Below are 14,426 nucleotides of genomic sequence, written 5' to 3'. Positions count from 1 at the left end.
CTCTTTACACCTCGGCTTGGTCAGGTAGTACCTTGCATGTCTTTGTTCAAAAGACAAAGGGTTCATTGGCCTTCTGATCATCTTTTGATTACATCCAGGTGGGAAACAATGGCTCAGACTGGCACTTTTAAAGACAAGGCCTTGGTTACCGAATGGTAAAAATCGACCAATTGCATGTTTAATTGCTATGTAATCGGAGAGCTGTCAGAAAGGACAGTCATGGTGATCTGCCATCTGTAGCAATGGGGGGGAGGAGAGAGAGAGAGAGAGAGAGAGAGAGAGAGAATCTGCTTGTATTCACAGTGCATCTTCGGTAGGTTCAACTGAGTAAGCGTTACTTACAGATCATACATTTTAGATGAACGGCAGTCTTGGATATGCGTCAGATGTAGAGTTGATGAATGGCCGCTATATGGCTGAGTTAGTGGAGGTATGTGGCATATGATGGAATTCACACAGCTTCCCCTTTTTTATTTTTCTCTCAAAACCCCAAGCTACTGAAAATTGCCAACTCTCTTTGCAGAGTAAATCCCCATAAACTCACCAAGGGCAAGGTTGTTCAAATGGGCCCGAGTTCCAGAATCCCTCCCTCACACCCCATGAGAAGAAGCTGCTGTCTCTTTTTCGACTCAAGAATCCTGCCACTGCCTTCAACCAGGGGCCACAGCTGTGCTGGGGAGAAAAGAAAACCGTGGCGGAGATGAGAATGAATTTATTGATTTGACATATGGAAACATCCTACCTGGTGCAAATGGCATGTTTTATCATGGAATTCATCCATTATTCATTTCATATCAAATCAAACAGGGATTTTTGCGTGATGGCTCTCTCTTTGTTTTACAATGTGTTTTTTCTGAAATTCAAACTTTGCCGAGCGGAGGTGCAGCATTTGTTAATTACGACTATTCTTCGATAAAAAACATAAAAACATAGGTTGGAGCAGACAAGCCGTGGCCTCGTTGAGTTCGGGGATCTATTTTGATGGAATTCTTGTGATGCACACTGCAATTTTCCTATTAGTGAATGGCAAGCCAGTCAAAGCAAATGCCCTTTCAATACCATTAGCAGTTGAATCAGCCTCTTAATGGAGAGTAAAATGGCACAACTTACACAATGAATATGAAAAGGCTTTCACCAAGCTTGCAAAGCTTAGTGAGTGCAAAACGGCTTTTAATTGTGTCCCGACTCTGTGTTGGAGCGTTATGCTCAGTACTCAAGGCTCGGCAATCCTTTAAAAAAAGCACGGATATTTTCAGAGGAGAACCTCGTAGAACCTGAATCGGCCTAAACATCAGAGTATCAAGAAGTGGCATCGAAAAGTTCAAGAAGAATCTGGAGAAATGTGAACTCGGCTTGCAGACAGTGATAGCTTCTGACACAGTGATTTAAAATGGACTGAATTCTGTTAATGGACAAGCCCAAATTATTAGTATGTTTACTATATCTGTGTATTCTGAGGATACTGCATTCTTGGTTCACTCATACAGCCCACTGCACTTTTCTCTTTTAAGGACTGTGTAATGAGTTAATGTTCAGATTAAAAACCTCTAAAAACAAAGCACTAAGAGCAACTAAAACAAAAATCTACTCAAGGAGGTGATTCTGTAAAAACACCAATGCTTCATAAAACATAATTTGATAGATATTGCAAGCATCATTAAGACGGGAATGAGTCTGTGTCATTGCAGCGCTGGCATGCAGTATTAATCACAAAGGTCCCCTTTAAAGCATGTTGCTGATGGAGATGATGATAAGCTGACGTTGAGGAATCATGCAAAGGCAGGCATCCGTCTTGATCTGATTTCAAAGCAAAACCCCATAAACCGCACAGCTGTTTTATCTGCCTTCTCAGTCAGTGAGCCTGCACTTTAAAGGCCAGCTTAATCCCCTGTGTGCCCCGTTAGAAGACAATGCCAAGCTTTCTTAAAGGTTCATTGTTTAGTATGCGTATTCTTTTTTCTTTTTTTTTTAAACACACAATCCAGCATACGCACGTCAGTGGATAATCGAATTCAAAGTGCTGCGGTGCCAAAAAAGCCCATTTTTTAGCATGGTCGGCCCCCGTGGCTTTCAAACCTCCGCCTCTGCCAGTGAAGCACACACAGAACGCACACTGAACCACTGCACGGCTGGTGCTACATTCTACTCACATGGAATCACATTGAGGTTATCACTCAGACTCACCGACACCTACTGTGTGCAGGGAAATTGAATACATGCGAAACACTCGACTTAAAAAAAGTAAAGTAACGTCCAGACGCTCAAATGTATTTGAACTGAAACATGGAGTTGTATGTGAATTCAAATGTCAATTCAAATTCAAAAATTCAGGCTTGTGAAGCCAACACTCACTTGATTGGTTTCGCAGATAACTCACAAGTCTCCTTTTTTTTTAAAGCAACTATTGCAGCATTTGATCTTGACCTCATATAAATAAAGATGAAGGGAATGAGAGCGTCCTTTAACTGAGAAAAAAAAAACGTTTGTCTAATTAATCGCTCAAAATCCACAGGAGTCCATTTTCAGATCTAGATGTTTAAAAGGGCATAACTTGGTGTTCAGTAATAACTCAGAGGTTTAAGTGGCCGCTGTAGTTTCACCTCATGTGTGCTCTTATATTAGGAGGTGTGTGGGTGTATTTCTTGAACCGAAAGGTGAAAGAGAAGGAGAAGCCATTTTAAATCAGTTCTCACAGCTGTTGCTTTCTTCTTCAGATATGGCGGATGCATTTACGAAACGTCGGGATATTTTTACGGCATTTCTATAAAAGTAAAGCAAATAATAATTTGTTTTTGTCATTTGAAAAATATTAAAACAGCTTTTTATATAAAAACTGCCTTTTTTTAAACCCCTTTAGATCACATCTTTTGTCTTACTGCGCAACTATTTAACAATATCCATCTAATCGATCTGCAAATTTGGCGACGATGGAGGTGTGTGTGGAGCCACAGTCCGCTGTTGCTCCGTATGTGCTAAATTCTAAGCCCGCCTCCTTTTTAGCAGTCCAATCAAATAGGAATGATTTTGTTTGAATCCCTCTTGTAACTGTATTCGGCTCAAATACTCCTTTTCATTGCGGAACACTTCACAGTTTGACTGGGGCTTCTGAGGATGAAGATGGAAATATTTCCCTTTTTTCAGACCGACTGTACATTCTCAGTGTTAAAACATTGTATTCCCACACTTGTATTCAGTAATGTACACTTTGGTTTTGCTTCTTTAGCTTCACTCAAAGCCCAAACTGTATCACTCTTTCACTTCATCATTTTTAGGGCTAACTCGAAAGCAGCATTTTGAGTGGAGGACCTGATTTCCACCCAAAGGCTTTGTGTGCTTTTTGCAAAGTATGCACACAGTCGGTTTAATTCAGTTCATGGGGTTTTGTGTTCCCTTAGTTCATTGTGGGATTATGCAGTCAGATTTGCTGCATATCAAATCCTATGCCTTTGAAGGTTTTTGGGGATTTTGTGTTTTGTGTTATGCTCAGCATGTGCTTTCACCAAAGAAGAAGAAAAAAAAAAAAACAGGATTTATTTCCTGTTGCAGTTCAGGCATGCCTTTTTTTTAACGTTGTCATCAGAAATTGACCATAAAGTCTTGATAGTGAGGGTGTTTGGACTTGGTGAAACTCATCTCTGTGCCTATTGTGCCGGCACTATTCCCATCAACCATAATGCACCTGAACCACATGTATCTTTATGTGTTTGAGGTTACTGTACAGAAAGCTGCATTTTCAGACTCTCAATGCAAGCAGTGCAGCAGCAGGACAGCCTGCAAACTAAACAAGGGCAATCAAGATGTTGGCTTGAACTACCGGTAAATGCCGATAGATCGATATGTAGACATGAAGATAAATGGATACCGATTTGTGCAATATCTGTCCTGTATCTTTATTTGCAATGCATAAAGAGAAGGCAGATTGTTTACCAGTATTGCCTGTGTCATGTGTGGGTGTGATAATGAGATGATGTTTCTACAGGAGAACAAAGACAGCTGTTTCATGTATTTTAAAATGAGAGGGGTCATTGTGTTTTTAAGAGGATGCTGCAGTTATTTCCCCCGAACTGTCATTTCATTAGAATACATGAATTGGAAATTACCCTCTTGGTAACACTTTCTATGACGCTCATGTCTGTAACCCATAATGAACCTACTTATAATGCATTCTAGTCGGCTGATAGCACTGTATAATTTACATGCACTTGTAAGTATGCAAAATGCTTAATTACAATAATCACAACACATTGTGTAATGCTGGTAATTCACTGGTAATTTGTCTTTGCAAGGGTTTTAGGGTATTATTATTCCCAATTGAGGTAATAAATAATATAAACTTTTTATAATGCATTGTAATCACTCTTGTAAATGCATTGTAATGTGATTACAAGTTACTCTCAAGGGGTCCTTTCTTTGATTTAAGTAAAAAAAATGTGCTTTTATAGATTTCATGATGTTTTTTTCACTTTACTTAAAGTAAAGATTGAACACTAGAGCTAATTTATAATCGTGATTTTTATTCATTATAAAATATTATACAGTTTTGGGGATTATAATACACTACAATCCTTGCAAAACAATGTCAGCCAGTGACCAGCGATCATGACGTATTATGATACTTGACCTTATAAGTCATCATTAATTGTTTTATAATGTGTTCTGTTTATTGTTATAAAGCATAATAACTAGAATAACACACTGCTATAAACAGATTAAAATGCATTATGCACTACAGACATCATAGAAAGTGTTACCAAGCCTTTTTATTTTTAGTTCTTAAGTGATAATGAAGAAAATAATCCTATCTGCCAATCAACATTCCACTTACCTCCATGTTAGATCATTGTCTGTTTTTCAGAGCCCAGGACATGAGTGGCATGTCTTGTGCTCATCATCACAAAGTCATGGCGGCCTTATATTTTTCAAACGCAGATGTCATGGTTAATTCATGTGTTAGGATTCAGAGCTGACTTTGAACGAGGTGATGTGGTTTAATGAGGGTATCATATTTGATTGGGTTTCATAAAAGTCTAATCTGAAATTAATTAATCTTAGATTGGCCCGCTGCACCGCCACCGTGCACTCTCGTCACTCCTGATTCTGCTCCACACCATTCATCTTTCATCATTTGTCTTTCTGTCTGTCTATTTCTACGCAGATGAAACAGAAGTTCCAAAAATGTATTCTTTTACGAAAATAAGAAATAAATCCGTGGAAGTAATCGGTCACAAAAAATGATTGGTACAACCTGCCCCTACCAATCACCAATGTAACTTTATTACAGCGGCAACCGTCAGCTGCACTTCACTTGTGGAGAACAGTTCTACTCTCGGCAATCACTCTTATTACAATCTTCCTCGCACTATATTTCTGAAGTATTCCTCGATTTGAAAATCAGAGAAATAATCTACAGTCGTACCAATAGCCTGCTTGCACGGTCGCCGAAAGGTTTTCACCTCAAAGCGGTGGAAATGATTTCCGAGCTCTGAATGGCACACGTGTTCCCTATTTGCACTTTGGAACGAAATACAAGGCTTGATTGCCTGAATTGAAGAGCTTGTTTTATGCATAGGACGCGGTGAAAAGTGAAAGCATGTAAGGACAAGGACAAAACTTGTATGGTTATTAAAGGCTCTGTTGAAAACAATGCCTGGTGTCCTTTCAATGAAGTTGTTCTGTCGAGCTATAAAGCGTAGAGCAGAGACAAGGCCTCTGTGCATGGTCGAGAAAGCAAAGGTTAAATCAAACAGATCCATAAAACTGACAGCGTTTGTATGCTATGAATTCAACTCCTTCAGGCTTTTTAGAAAACTACGCCGCCAATGCAAAAAACAACAGACGCAAGTCCCAGCTTTCTCAATCTTCTCCAAGCCCCTGTAAGGCAAGTAAGACGATACCCATTTGGGGCTTATTGGAGCAAATCAGAATTGTCAGCACTGTGGGTTTTTACCTTTTAAACAGGGAAGATGGATAGATAATCACCACATGCCATTCTGGGGGCCAATTACACAGCTTTGTGTGAAATTGGAAAACCTGTTCTCTCAGAGCTCTAATGGATGTTCTGGTCATTAGTTATTTGAGAGTCTTCTCTGGCTGTAATCAAACGTGAAACATTGCGTTAAGCGCCCATAAAAGAACAGCTGCCTCTCTAAGTGACCTTCTGTTTAAGAGAACCTAACTGTCAGCCGTGTGGCGTTTTGCGACAATTATTATGTGTGGCGCCATAAAAGCAGCTCTTATTTCCCTCCTTTCTGCAGTGGTTGCATCTCGTTTTTATGTCTTGCTCTTGGTTGTATTTACCTTTCTGGGTCTGTTGGGTGGCTGTATGTTGTCATAGCTTACATACAAGGCAGATGAATACTGTTACCCATCTGCTGTCTGTCAGTTATCTCTTTGGTGTAGTTTTAATCGGCAAAACAAACTACTGAAAGAATGCACAAACCAATATGCCGATGTCTCTTTCCCTCTGCTTCTCTCCAGGTGACCATCTATCCAGTCAGCAAGGCCCGCCCCCTCTCCCACCAGCCCCGCCCCCACACAAGCATCACCCGTCCATCACGTCGCTGAGCCGAAGCTCACTGGCCAATCAGAGGAGCCCGAGCCCGCCGCCCACAGCCGGCCTGGCGACCGACTTGCAGAGTACGGCGGAATGCGTCCAGCTGCAGGACAGCTGGGTCCTGGGCAGCAATGTGGCCCTGGAGAGCAGGTGAGTGACCCACAATGACCCACAACAGAGCGGGGAAATACAACTCCAGGTGTTATTTTGAAGCCGCTTTCACTGACTCAGAAGAGAAAATGATGTGAAATAAATGAGCTGCTGTTGAAAACGTTTATTTTGATTTCAGTTCAGTGTCAGTACGACGTTGAGACTTTTGAAGTGTACTCTCAGACCTGTCCTATATTTGAATTTAATAAATTGTACATTTGGAAATAAGTGAAGGAAACAGTCGTAACTGTATTTCACTCATTTCATTTGATAGCTTGTTTGCCTCATTTGGTGACCACAAACCTACTCGTGCTGTCTGCTTCATCCACTGGACTGTTTGATGTGTTTTCCAGATATTGGCCCATGTCCATAAAACTCACAGTCAGGGTTGACAGGGACTCACCCAGTCATGATTGAACCAGCTGTGCTACCAGCTTTATATTAATGCTCACGAACATTTATCATTTGTATGACCTGCAAAGGTTTCAGAAAAGCACACAATAAGTATCGCACATCTTGGCAGGATGCTGTTCAGGATTAGACAGCGTGACCATCAGCACATGTCTAAAGAGAAATGTTGTGAACTTAGCATATACTTAGCGTGTATGTGAAGCACACCGGCAATTCACTTGGAAATTTGAATTGAAATGCCAAAAAAAGTCAACAATAAACCTTACCACCTGATGATTTTATTCATGTGTTAGTGCTACTCCTCCGCGAATAGGTGGATAATAAAATGATAATTCACTCCAGGATTTTGGGTATTTATGTTTCAGCCTATTTTAAGTTCTACACCTCATCAGGGTTAAATTACCATGACACAAATTGCGCATGGCATAATATGGTTCCCGCTGAGTTTGATAAACGTGTTCCATGTTTTCTCCTCTGTTGAGAATAATGTCGTAGAGTTTTGCTTTTTGCATGCGCCCACAATTAAGGGCTGATCACCAAATTAGACAGACCTACACTCAGAAGCAGAGTGCCTGATTAGAGGGAACTATGGGGATATCGGAGCGCTTGCCAGTTCAAATCAGAGCGGCTATAATTTATCAAGGTTAACTTGGAAAGGGACGGTGTGTTGTATCAAAAATTGCTGCGCACGATACGACTTTGTCACGAGAGCCTCTGCCAAGTTTCCCCCCTGAAACATACGTTACATTTCTCTTAATCAGGGAGCTCAAACCGTCCCGGCTAATGAAGTGTGGTAGGCTACAGGGCGCTCTGACTCAGAAATGGCCTTGAGTAGATGATTGCATTCTACCCGGATATTTCCCTGGCACAGCGTCCCCTTCCAGAGGCGCAGATGATTGTAAACTTTGAATTCCGTCCGTGGCAGCCTGGAGCAGCGACCTCTTATGATCTGACTGAATCAATTGCTATACGTTGTGACAGGTTCACTTTCTGGGGAAGATGCAGTGATTGAATACTCACCGCGCGATGACCTTGAGCTGTCTTAGTCTTATCGACAAAACAATATGCGCACACCTATCATCAGCGGAGGCATGAATCACTATCACCACAGTGGACTCTAAATCAAGTGCTTGTCAGTGGGTGGGAACTAAGGGCTGCTGCGCACCGACCGGGCGAAGAGGGAAGACCCGGTTCACCTCATAATCACAGGTGTCAAGAAAACCACCAGGTTGGGGAAATGTAAACTGAAGCTCCACAAAGTATTTATTCGGATGCCTTCAGGGGGGGTTTAGGCTGGGCCGGTCCTCGCACAGCACATGCGTAGGTGGCCTCAGTTTTGGCAGGAATGCGAATCTCTTTTTTTTAAACCTCAACATTGACATTGATTATATTTCCTCATGCAGCGCAGTAGATGTGGTCAAAACTGTGCAGACAGTAAATTATTCTCTACAAGACAGTTCATTAAAAAAAAGTGTCAAATATAAATCACAATGTTATGATCTTTTTTTTAAATGTATTTCCTTTGACAAGACCGCCTTGAAAATACAGCACTCATTTGACAGCGTTAGCTACTTTTACAGCAATTAGCAGCGAATGAGTTATGTGTGTGTAACCTCCCATAAAAGTGCTCGTCTTCAAAGCACGAGTGTGGTAATTTGACTCAATACTAGCTTTCAATGTGAAAAGCTTTCAGTGTTCTTTGAAATGAGTGAAGTGCTGCGCGCAGTGACTGCTGTAGCTGCTGCTCATTATTACACGGTGAGGGAGTGAAGTCACCGATCTCACTGTGATCATACTGTCAAAGCTGTGTTCAGACACCGAGTTTGATTTTGGCTCATTTACTCTCGCAGTTTAAAAAAACAGTCAGACAAATGAAGCCTTCTTTTACAGCTCAGGAAAAATAAAACAAACCTCAAGCGGAATGCAGCTTGGACCCAGCTAGTGTATGTAACTAGAAAAGTGCCTCCGCCATGTAATTCTGCAACGAGCACTGCTGTAATGTTTGATCTCGACCGCAAATATGTCAGACGCATTTTTCACTCGCCCGACCGATACGCTATCATTTGAATACATACAGCTGTCTGCCCCGGATGCGTGCAACTAAACTGCAGTTCACGTTTCCTCTGTACAAAAACTGTCAGTCCTGCTGTGTTTAGTTCCGTTAGCTGTTAGCGTGTTTTAACCAAACCCACACCAGGACAGTGCTGCCCACCAGCTACGCTAACAGCTAACTAGCGCGCCCCCCCTGTGCATGAATGAGCTCTAAAAATATTAGGCTGATGGGTCCAGCATGCAAGATTAGCTGTGGACAGACACAGAGATGCATGCTCGCCCACCGATAACACCGAATGCATAATCTCCTGGCAAAGATAACAGAAACAATGAGTCCACGAGATCAGGAGAAGTCCCGCTATCTGTTGTGATGAGAAATGCAGATATTACACTTCAGATAATTCAATGAAATCACTCTACTTCAGCTTTTGTTCTGCTTTATTCTTACAACGTCCACTCCATTCAAAGGGCTCAATCAGTTGGCAACAGAGCAGCGATAATGCTTGTTGTTCGCTGCTATTTTCAAGTGTAGAGGAGACATTCGGACCTTTAAAATATGTGGAGTACTTTGAATAAACCCCTGGGCTTTCCCTTACTAACCACTTGGCTTCACCGAAATAGTTTTTTGAGATATTTTCAATTATTCCATCGAATTTCATTATAAAACGAACTGCCATGTCCCTCAAGAGACCAATACACATATATGATAATTATTCTTGAGCAGTACTTAATCATATTTTCAAATGGAATACACCAGTATGTGTGAAATTAGCATTTGTGACGCCTTTATGGTGCAAGCTATGAGAGCTATAAGTGCTCCGCTGGATAAGATTCAGGAGTCTGCTCTGACATATGAATGTCCTTTGGAGCCCACTTACGCATTTTTTTTTTGTCACTTAGATCCAACGAGATTCAGCGAGAACAGTCGTTATGACATTCCAGAGCCTTCAGAGTCTTTCGAAGGCCTGCCCGGCCACACGTTGCAGTTATAAATGTGCTGTCAATCCCTGCTGGATTCACGTGTCAAGGGAGTCCTTTTGTGAAATGAAATTATGTCTCAGCTCTAACATCATCATGTGGTACAGTGTCCCACAGACGGTACAATTTTCCTGATGGAAAACGTGTTAGAATTGTTCTCGGGGGCAAAAAAAACAAATAGCAGATGTAATCCAAGTAGCTTTGGGTTTGTGTGTGTGTGTAGTTGTTTGTGTGGGATGCACGTATAAATCATGAGTCAGACAGTCATGCTTCACATCAGAGGAGGGAAATTTTACCTTTTTTTTTTGTACACCAGCCACGGTGTCAGGATGGCACCAGGACTGATTAGTCATGTGTAAGCAAGCAGCCAACTGGCCTTTGGGAGTAGAAGGGAGATTGCAGTGAAGGCTGGTTACCTGCCAAGGTGGATGGTGGTGTAGACAAAGTGGTAATCCTCGAGACGTATTTCTTTCCTTTTTCTCGTGTGTTTTCCTTTTAATTTATTTTGCCAACATCTTTAGTGCCAAGAACACATTTCTGTGGTATTTCCAAAGTTCTGCAATATTTTCCTCTTATTTTAGGCTACTGTATAAACTGCTGCTGCTGGCAACATGAAGTGCATCTGGTCCAGACGGACTTTGCCAGCAAATGTAAAAGCTGTCGAGAACAGAGGATGGATAGTGAGGCGTAATCTGAATAGTTATTCATACAACAAAAGATAATGACACGTTTGCTAAAATACATGTCACCACAATTTTACCCTCAAGACAAACCACAGAGTAACTGTCTCAGGCCCTCGAGCTATTCTCCAAAGACCGTCTTAAATGTACATTAGAGCTCAGCTCCACTTATGCCAAACCGAATCAAACCTGTTAAATAGACAGTAATACATTCCATGTGCAAACAATCTGAGCGACTCAAGATGGCGCCACGCTGATCTCCGTGGGCAGGACGACGACAGAAAAGCCTGCCGGCGCTGAAATACCGTCACATGGGTGCGGAGCTAGCTGTACCAGAATAGCACCTGCTAACAGGCCGCCCGTCGAGAGGGCAGGTGGCGACCTGGGGGAGATCGGCGGCGACGGCAGCGAGTGTGAACACGAGCCACCGCGACGCCCGCCACATCTTTAGCCTTTTTTTTTCTCTTTTTCTTTTCCCCGACCACGGATTGAAGATCATTCAAGCTCTCACCTCGAAATGCTAATGCTAACACAGAACAGCAGCGAATAGGCAGATTACATATTCCGAGGGCTTCGATTCGCATTGTTTCTTCTGTGCTCTCTCGCCCTTCCAGCTGGAGCTTAGCCGTAGACAAATCCACCCACTCTCTGTTTCGCCTTTTGTCCTCTGTGAGGATGTTTTTAAATGTCATCCCGATGACAAGCAATGTTGTGAGAGCAGAGGAGGGCCAGGCTGGCTGCTGCTTTTGTGTTGCAGGCTTCTCAATGGGACAGACGGGCGTGCACACAAACGCAGTGCGATCACACTGACACACAGCCATTCATTTGCTCTCGTTCCCTCTCAGTCTCACACTCTCTTTGATTGTCTCTTTTCCTCCTCTGTCTCTCTCGCTCACTCAAAGCGCACCACATTGCTGTCACTGGGGCTGGCTGGATTAGCATAGTAATGTGCCTTGTTGCATCACACTGGCTGTAATCAATTAGCCGGTCATCCGGCAGACATTTACACTGGTCCGCTGTTTGTTAATCATGTCCAACAGGATTTCATCTTTAGTCCGCTTCAGTCTGCTCTGTCGAGAAAAAATAAAAGGCCGACATGAAAAAACCATCAACGCCAGAATTACATTAAACGCCGAGTGCAATAAATGTCCAATGTGGGAATTTGTCAAACACACAGATTCTGACAGCTTTTAGTTTCACTCTACACTTTCTCGTACAAAGCTGAAGGGATATAACTGACTGAAATATAGCTGCCTCTTTGGTTTGCAACCACCCACAGTGTGCCATATGTTTCTGGTAATGATATGTGCACTCTGATTGTGCAAATAAACTATTTCACAATTTGTTTACATATGTTTTTATTTGACATATTTCATGATTACTGTTTTCCATTGTTTAGTTTGGTCGTTAGTAAAATCATTCCCTCTGCATGTGACCTAGCACAGATGTGCGGCTGATGTTTTTAGTTGAGGTGTCTTTGACTGGGAGCCCATGAGAACATTATGTGCTTGTATCTTTGTATAAATTAGAGCTAGCTAGATTTGAGATATTTTATTTAAAGGCAAAACTGTCTCCACGTCATCTCTGCTGCTTGCAGAGAGTAGCTAGTCACCTCCCTTTAATAAAGTATGCACACGCACGCACAGATGAACTCACAGGATCACATTCCTTTCTGTCTACCTCATCAGATTGCATCCACTTACACATAACTCTCGCTGACTACACGTCTGCCTCAGACAAGTTTTGACCTCAATTCATACCCAACTGTGTGTTACAGTGTCTGTGTCTGCCACAGCAATGGTACATATTGTTCCAGATTGAAGAATCGGAACCTGTCCCAGGTTTGCAGACACCCTGAGCATTGTCATTCCTGCAGTGACACACTGTAACCTTTAAATGGAATCTGTTCGTGACAGCACGTGTCAATCGGGGCATCAAGGAGCCAGACGATCCAAATCTGACATTTGTTATTTTTAGACGAGCATTGATCACAGGAGATAGGAAGTAGCTGAAATATGAGCAATGCATTACGGTGTAGGTTTATGATGTGTCCTTTGTAAAACAAAGCTGTTAAAACGATTTAACAAACATCTGATTGCTGACTTCCCTGAGCATGTTTTTGGGAGCACTAACATTGGAAAGTCTTCAAAGTCAACATTTAGTCCAACTCAAAGAACATTATAGTTCATGAAACTGTTTTGGGTTTGTTGGTCCACCGTTCCGATCAGGGAACCGTGATTAGTAAGTGCCACTTCATCGGATTTCAGTCCTTAACGGCTCATCTTCAGATTATGCACCCAATTAGCCGTTCTCAAGCTCTTCCAGCACAGATTCACAGTTGGGATTGAAAACGCCTACACAATTTACATGGAGACTTCACAGATGCCACACAAATAATTGATGAGCAAACACTGCTTTATTAGTTTATTGGTGTATTTATATGAGCAACCCATTCCTCCTGGAATCTCTATGACCCCTTAAAACACTGTAAAAGGTTGTGTACTACTTTTAGCTGTTTCTTACTTCTCCAAAAGGATATTGTAGCTCTTACCACCCACTTGTATTATGTTAAAAGCAAGCACTTCACCCCCAACTGTTCCAGGTGAAAAACATATTGCTGTGGGGGTGCTGGGCAGGTACTCTCAGGTGTAATTTAGTGTGTTACTGGTGATGCTCTGGAATGCTCTGCCTGCAACTCTACGCCTCGCAGATACTGTGAATACTTTTAAGAACCAGCTCAAAACCCACATTTTTTTGGCTGGCGTTTGAGTAAAAACCCATGTCATAGACCTGCTCTTAAAATATGTTTTAATTTTTTTAAATTTTATTTTATTTTATTTTATTCTGTGTATGTAATTTATTGACCCTAGGGTCACATTGTGGTTTTTTATGTTTTTAAATTTCTGCTGTTAAGCACTTTGTGACGTCATGTCTGTGAAAAGCGCTCTATAAATAAATTTCATTCATTCATTCATTCATGTCAAGGAGAGAAATAACACTGAGTAACCCTCAGCTAAATAATAGATTGTGTTGTACAAATTGTATTTTCAATATTTTGTCTTTGTAATGTTAAGCATTATTAATCAGCACAAGTATTACAATCAACTCCTAAAGTAGTCTTTTTAAAAGTTTTTAAACAAGATTTCTTATCTGAAAGAAAGTAGCTCTTCAACATTATTCTACAAAGTAGTGAATATTGCTGACAATGCATTTTATTTTCATTTTTAGTGTTTGGAATGGAATTGTGCAGTTCTGGAATGGAGGAGCATTTGCAATGCATGGTCAATCTGTCCAATTTCCCTGGTTGTCCCCATAAGCCTAGAGGCATTTGGGTATTAATCTCTAAATAGTGGCAAGAGTGGCAACAAGGCTTAATTCATTTACTTAACAGCTTTTCACGTGGGGTTTAAAAGTTAATAGGACAATCACTCTGTGGTGCATTTGATTAAACCCTCTTAATTACCCCAGGTATAATGGGCTATTAGCAAAGGCCCAGTTGTAAAAGGGCAAGTGGGAGATGATTGTTTTTATGAGGTACTTTTTGTTCACCTCTTCCAATGTCGGGAATCAACTGAATGTTATAATTCAGCCCAGTTCCTCTT

General features: G+C 41.5%; 1 protein-coding gene across 1 annotated transcript in view; it reads left to right on the top strand.

Moving 5' to 3' along the window:
* LOC306777915 (teneurin-3) overlaps positions 1-14,426 on the top strand; it is a gene marked incomplete at its 5' end in the record, with an annotated part of 122,827 nt that overhangs the window by 41,395 nt on the left and 67,006 nt on the right. Inside the window, 2 exons of the mRNA XM_079269220.1 lie at positions 6,478-6,703; positions 7,876-7,907. Coding sequence (XP_079125346.1) covers positions 6,478-6,703; positions 7,876-7,907 — 258 coding nt within the window. The remainder of the gene's footprint in view (positions 1-6,477; positions 6,704-7,875; positions 7,908-14,426) is intronic.

This window comes from Melanostigma gelatinosum (assembly GCF_949748355.1).
Source record: "Melanostigma gelatinosum genome assembly, chromosome: 5".
Taxonomy (NCBI): Eukaryota; Metazoa; Chordata; class Actinopteri; order Perciformes; family Zoarcidae; genus Melanostigma; species Melanostigma gelatinosum.
This window is presented reverse-complemented; position numbering and strand designations above follow the sequence as displayed.